Here is a 7,400-nt window from a genome sequence, read left to right on the forward strand (position 1 = left end):
GTTGGAAAAATCGAGACCCGTAAGGTTTCCGAACCGGGACTGATGCTCGTTTCTTCAACGGTGGGAGATACACGGTTGAATTTGATTCTCTGATGCTCAATCAAAAGCCAAACTAACCTTTCTGCATTTGGATTATTGCACGTACATGTAGCAGGCCACAAAGATAAAATTTACACAATAATTGATCAACATATTTTTTTTGTCCATGTAAGAACTAGAGATTACACAGACCTCCTAATCAACAATCCATGGCGCAGAAGTTCTCACCATTATTGTTTCTTGATGATGTGGAAGGGTACTAGAGGCATCATCTGCCTCTGCTTATTTTGCTCATCCCTGATCTGGTAACAAAGTAGCTCACGACCATGGGAACTGCGTGCTAGTTTATGAAAGTAGCCAGGAGACAATGGATTTGTGACCTGATGGAAAACAAAAAAAAATCAAGCAGCCATCAATAAAGAAAACAGAGGCCTCACTTGTTATATTTATTCTGTTACCATTACAGAGGTCTATGCGTTGGCTGAGATCAGACCAGGAGATTATACAGGTACAACACATTACTTGTATCACTTCCACAATACACACGACATATGCTACTTCTCTCCATAGAACCAGACCACAAAATGCTGCATGCTACTCCTAACACACTCTCTCTCTCTCTCTCTCTTAAACAGAAGCCGACAGGTTAACTGCTGGTCTATGTACTAATAGAGAAGGTGAAAAATACAAAATAAAAAAACAATTACAAGTTTACAACACAGAACAGCAACCAACACACTAACGCTTCCATGGACGTATTATTGTTGTTATCTTCCTCCTGATAGACTAGAGATTGTACCAAAGCTCGTCACCATATCCGGATACGAGATGGTGGACATGTCAAATTCTTTGTTCTGCATCATCGCTAGTACATGGAAGCTCAAATCCGTCGATGCCAGCTCTGGGAGTGGCGTCACGCCGTCGAGATAGCGCACGACCTGCCCCATGGCAGGTCTTGCATCGGCAAACGGGTGTGAGCAAAGAAGCCCTAGTTTCAGCACCAATGCCGCTTCCTCGACGTCGTACTCACCATGGAGCCTCCCGTCTACTGTCTCCATGAGTGACCCATTGCGCCAGTGCTGGAGCACCCAATCGACCAGCACAACATGGCCGCCGCCACTTTGCCCGTTCTCCTTGATGGGTTTCTGCCCACAGGTGAGCTCCAGGAGGAATACGCCGAAAGCGAACACGTCAGTTAGAGGGGAGGCTTTGCCTGTGCGCATGAGCTCCGGGGATAGGTATCCCATGGTGCCGACCACATGTGTGGTTTGGGAGTCCTTGCCATGGTCGTACAGCCTCGCCAGCCCAAAGTCACCAAGCTGCCCGTTCATGTCTCTGTCAAGCAGTACGTTGCTTGCTTTGACATCTCTGTGGACAACCACTTTCTCCCACCTCTCGTGCAGGTAGACCAATCCTGCTGCAACACCTTTTATGATGTGAAGTCTTTGTGCCCAGGTCAGATTTGACTTATCCCCGTCGTCCGTATACAGATATTTGTCAAGGCTACCATTTGGCATATAGTCATAAACCAAGAGAAGTTCACCTTTCCGCCGGCAATAACCAAGTAATTGTACTAGATTGCGGTGCCGGATGCGGCCGATACTGGTTATCTCGGCAACAAACTCCTTCATTCCTTGCCTTGATTCATGGGACACTCTCTTCACGGCAACCTCCATCCTAGACGTCCGAAGAATTCCTTTGTAAACCCTACCAAAACCTCCTTCACCGAGAAGATGTTTATCCTTGAATCCATCGGTTGCACGGTAAAGATCCTTGTACGAGAACCGGTGCGGCCCAAACTCAACCTCCCAATCCTCACGTAGCTCAGCGTACCTAAATCTCCTCCGGACAACTAGAACAACGATACTGCCCAAACAAAGCACAAATGTTGCGGTAACAATTGGTAGAACGATTTCCAAAACCTTGGAACGCGGTTTCGGACCAGCACGAGGTAGGTTCGGCAGCTTGGCGATGTCGATGGCAGGAGCTTGTCTGTTCAATCCGAAGCTCCAGCCAAGAACACAGTGCCGCGAATTCACACGACCAGTTGCCGCCGAGAAGCCGAGATACACTTGGTCAGTGAGCACCGTTGAGAGGTCGTAGATGGTTGAGAGCAGTGGCTTGAGTGGTCTGGTCATTCTGAGGGGTGCCAGGGTCACGTTGATCTGCTTCTTCTCGCCATTGTAATCCACCCAAACCTGCATGGCCTGACGGCTGATAAGCTTGAGTTTCTGGAACTCACCACTCTTGTCGTCGTAGTACCCAGCGTTGTAGGATCGCAGGGATTGGAGGCCATTGATGTCGATCCCGACGTGGTTGTTGTTGATATCCTTGAACTCGACGCTCTGGATGGTGTCGAGTTCCACGGCGAAGAGGTTGTTGCTCGCGTTGCCGTTGTTCTGGACGTTGGTGAGGCCCAGATACTTGGCCGGCAGAGCGGCGGCGAAGTCCTTCCCTGGGGCGATGAAGAAGGTCATGCCATGTGCACTGAAGTCGGGGTAGATGGAGACGATGCCAAAGACGAAGGTGACCGAGAAGGACTGCACTGTGCCGTTGGTCGAATTGCGGAGGCGCAGGGGAGCTGGGTGGAAAGCATGGCCCTTGAGGTAGGCCGTGCCATCGGTTAGCTGGAGCAGGCCATCAGAGGTGATGGTGGCGGTGCCGTCCAAGGTGAGGTTCGACCCTGCAAAGCCGGAGCAGGTGAATTGGCCGCCATCGGCAGATACTTCAAGCAGGTTTGGGCCAAGGGATACGATGAGGAGAAGGTGTAGAAGGAAGAACATTTTTCCTCTTGTGAAATCGAAGCTGGGTTGTGGCCTCTGAGGAAGGATCATGCGATGTTTTGAAGTGAGTATAAATTCTCTTGGGAAAGCCTTAGACTCATGGTTTTCATATCCTGTCTGCTATGTATTGTCAAAAGTTCACTTGCAATTGGATGATTCATTGAATGAAGTAAGGCACGTGTCCTGGTCCCTTGTCTACAAACTTCCTTGGGTGTCCTTCTCAGATCAAAACATTGACAAAAATGCAGTACATGATGTCATCTATAAAAAGGTTGTGCCTTAAAAAATGACCTTGCTCATTGAGGCTCCTATGGTAATTCCGTGTTCTAAAAAACTTGAGGTGGATTTTGCATCAAGGTTAAACTTGTGGGCACGTTAGGGGGATTTCCAGGGGAATTTAAATTTATTTAACGATTCCCCTGTCCTTCTAGCAACTTTCATGGAATGTAGAGGGAAGGTACATAACTATGAACACCAAACATCTAGATTCAGCAGAAATCGCCTAATTAAAGATCTTGTTTTCTGGATGTATATATGGACGAACTTTTGTAGAATGGATGGAGTATTCTACAATCTGACAAGTCGTGTTTGGTGGCTTCCCGGTGGTTCAAGTCTTCAAGGTCACCTGATTGTCCAGCTGCCGTCAGTGTGGACCATAGGTCATAGCTGCCACACGTAACAGAGAAAGCAAAAAATTGACCATCCTGTAAGCTGCAACCTCGGAGAGAGAATCCAAAATATCTTCCGCGGCGTGCTGATCTGACTTTTTAACACGTACGAAAACCCTGTTGCAGTTTCCTCTGCGATTTGAACCTGTTGAAATATCTCAGATTACCTTTAAACACGTCAAAGAAGCAGGTTCAAGTCCCATCCACATCAGAGATACAGACATATAGTACGTACTTGTCAATAATTCACGGCTGCCTTGTGAACAAGGTATTTGATGTGAGCCACCAACCAACACAACCCTTCATCGATGCGAGATGAACAATCAATACATGTAGAGATGCCGTCATTGACCAGGAAGGGTTGATTAGTACCCAGTACAGTCGGTGGCGCATGGTCGGATTCAGAATTGAAGATGAACGGCCCACAACTTTGAGGATCTTTATGCTTCCACAGTTTCAAACAATGGTTCACACCGACTATTGGTTCTTTGTAACCTTTTACCGACCGACGATTTATAGGTGATAACAGACTTTTACCGACCCGTGTGCGATGCTAATTTGATGTTATGGTGTAGTGACAATGTGCTTGCAAATATGTGCGATGATTTTTTTTTTGTTCGCAGAAGAAATCAACAATGTAGTTGTCCTAAAGTCTTTTCACTCTCTGTAACCAGATATTTTGTAAGAGGTGAAGTGTTTTATTTTTCAGTTAATTCCACACTGCTATGTAGCATGCTTTTTTCTCATTGATACTTTCGTGGATTGGACATGGTGGAGGCTATATGCGGGCGGATTTTTTTGTAAAATTGATGGAGTATATATTTATATTCCCAACTCTTTGAATGTTAATTGTGCAATCCTGATATTAAATTGAGACCTAATGTTTTACGATGCGCAATTATTAGCCACCACTTGGCTCCAACTATTTACATTGATCGGGGGAAAAATCACTTGATACAAATATATATTTTGTATGGGACAAAGCACAATAGATAGCACTGCATGCATGCCATCTTCCTACTGAGAGGCCAGAGATGTTGTTCTAATGCTTTCCCTAGACGACGATGGATATGATCGTATGTACGAGTCAAATCCTTGGTTCTGCGTCAGTGCCAGCATGTGGAAGCTCATATTGGTAGGGATCAGCTCCGGCAGTGGTACCTCCTTACTCAGGTACTGCACCACTTGCCGCATGCTGGGCCTTGCATTCACAAAAGGATGTGAGCACATGAGCCCCAACTCGAGCACTAGACATGCCTCACTAACAATGAAGTCACCCCGGAGGTTCGCATCAACCGTGTCAACAAGCGTTCCTTCGCGCCAGTGCTCTAGCACCCAGTCAACCAGCATAACCTGTTTGTCACTTGCGTCTTGGAAAATAGGCCTTCTCCCACAAGTGACCTCAAGGATGAATGTACCGAAGGCGAAGACGTCTGTTAGCGGGGTTGCCTTGCTTGTGCGAGCAAGCTCTGGGGCTAGGTAACCTATGGTACCAACCACATGAGTGGTCTGTGGGTCTGTGCCATGGTTGTACAACCTTGCTAGGCCGAAATCGCCAAGGCGTCCATTCATCCCACTGTCGAGGAGCACATTACTTGCTTTGATATCTCGGTGAATGACAACTTTCTCCCACTCCTCGTGGAGGTACAGTAGGCCAGAGGCTATGTTCTTGATAATCTTAAACCTTTGCGGCCAACTCAGAGTTGGCCTTCTTTCATGATCATACAGGTACTTGTCAAGGCTTCCATTAGACATGTAGTCGTAGACTAGAAAGAGTTCACCTTTTCTTCGGCAATAACCAAGTAACTGCACAAGATTGCGGTGTTGGAGGCGGCCTAGACTGACAACCTCTGCGATGAATTCCTTCATGCCCTGACTTGAGTTATGTGACACCCTCTTCACAGCAATATCAAGATCAGAAATAGGAAGCACACCCTTGTACACTCTCCCAAACCCTCCGACGCCGAGCAAGTTCTTGTTTCTGAATCCTTCAGTGGCACGGTGCAGATCCTTGTAGGGAAACCTGTGTGGCCCGAACTCGACCTCCCAATCTTCCCGTAGCTCAGAGTACTTCGTTCTTCTACGCATGAATAAAATGATGACAGTGCCGAGGCAGAAGACGACTGCTGCAGATGCTATTGGGAGGACAATCTCCAAGACCTTGGACCGAGCCTTTGGGCCTTCACGGGGCAACTTTGGCAGCTTGGTAATGTCGATATCCGGAGCAGGAACATCCATGGCAAAGCTGAAACCCAACACGTAGTGCCTCGAGTTGAACGAGCCTGTTGCCGACGAGAAGCCGACATACGCCATGTCGGTCAGCACCGCAGATAGGTTATAGATGGCCGAGATCAGGGGTTTGGCAGGTTTTACCAACCCGAGAGGAGCTAAGGTCACGTTGATCCGGTTGCTAACTGCGTCGTAGTCGACCCACACTCGCATATCCTCATGGCTTATCAGCGAGAGATTCTTAAAGCTTCCATCATCGTCGTAGTAGCCGGCATCACTGGAGTTAAGAGAGATGAGGCTGTTGATGTCGATACCGACGTGGTTGTCGTTGATGTCGCGGAACTCGTCCTGCTGCAAGGTGTCCAGCTCGACGGCGAACATCCGGTTGCGCTCGTCGCCGTTGCTGGTGACGTTGACGAGGCCCAGGTACTGGCTCGCCAGCGCGGCGGAGAAGTTCGTGGTCGGGGACACGACGAAGACGATGCCGTGGGCGCTGATGTCGGGGTAAGCGGAGAGGATGCCGAAGACGAAGGAGGCGGAGAACGACCTCACCGCGCCTGCGCCGCCGCCCTCCCGGAAGCGGAGCGGCGTCGGGTGGAAGGCGTGGCCCTTGAGCTGGAGGGTGCCGTTGGTCAGCTCGAGGAGGCCGACCGGCGTGACAGTGGCCGTGCCGTCCATGGTGAGATTGGCGCCGGTGAAGCCCGAGTAGACGAACTGGTCATCGGCACCGCCTCCGGCGACGAGTGCAGCAATGGTTTGGACGACTCCGAGGAGGAGGAAGCTGGTGATGATCTTCATCATCTGAGGCATGGATTGCTCATTCGTGCGCGGTCGTGCCTCGCTTCTTAGACCTAGGACAAGAGAAGGGAAAAATGGAACGAATTTCTACTTGCCTCTGCATATGAACAATCTAGGCGAGGAGTGTTCCTTCCCGTGTTGTCCGAGTGTTGGACGGGCATGAGTAGTCGTTCCTGCCGTACGTCATTTTCTTCCTTTTTCTTTTATTTTTTTCAGAGGCGTCGCGTCATTTTTTTTAAGAAGCGCGTGGTATGGTACAAAGTACAAGTCTGGAATGAATTTTCTTTTTGAGAAACAACAAATTAAAGAAGCTAACGGAGACTTTCAGAGTGGCCTCGTGAGATGTGTCTGAACATGACATCAGCAGGAAACTGGTACTGAAGCTACGTGCCTAGGTATGTCACTCGAACAATCACGTTCAAAGCAAGAGGAGCTTGGGCATAGCTATCTAACCATCGGCCTATCGCCTTTCCAAAGGGCTCCATCGTTCGATCCAACTACCAACGACCAACTGTGCTCCGAATTGCCAAAGAACAAGCGTGGTTGTACAATTGCAGCACATCCTTCTAATCCCAGCCGGATCACGTGACGACGTAGCATGTAACCATTTCCCCAGCAGCTGCCACTGATTAACCAGAGCTGCCCAAAATTAGCTGGTGGAACGCAGGCAGGGGGAATGTTTTGTTTATAAATATTATCATAAAATATGGATTGTAGTTGATACTTCAAAACTAATAAAAGGAAGAAAAATCCATTTTACTACCCTCATCTATACCCTTTGTCCATCCAACCCCCTCAACAAAATTTAGGCTCGATTCACTTCTTTGAACTATTTCAATTGGTCCAATCTACCTCTAAAGAGATTTGTTTTTTTCTCTCCAAA

The 7,400-nt window shown here is 48.2% G+C and overlaps 1 protein-coding gene across 1 annotated transcript; it reads right to left on the minus strand.

Annotated features, from left to right (window-relative positions):
- Nucleotides 1-455: 455 nt before the first annotated feature.
- On the minus strand, nucleotides 456-7,094 carry LOC117851569 (L-type lectin-domain containing receptor kinase SIT2). Its single transcript, XM_034733401.2, has 2 exons — nucleotides 4,584-7,094; nucleotides 456-2,499 (listed from the first exon to the last, which is right to left on the minus strand). The coding sequence occupies exons 1-2, from the start codon at nucleotides 6,527-6,529 to the stop codon at nucleotides 807-809; spliced, it is 3,639 nt and encodes a 1,212-aa protein (XP_034589292.1). The 5' UTR covers nucleotides 6,530-7,094; the 3' UTR covers nucleotides 456-806.
- Nucleotides 7,095-7,400: the final 306 nt, after the last annotated feature.

Source organism: Setaria viridis, chromosome 4 (assembly GCF_005286985.2).
Source record: "Setaria viridis chromosome 4, Setaria_viridis_v4.0, whole genome shotgun sequence".
Taxonomy (NCBI): domain Eukaryota; kingdom Viridiplantae; phylum Streptophyta; class Magnoliopsida; order Poales; family Poaceae; genus Setaria; species Setaria viridis.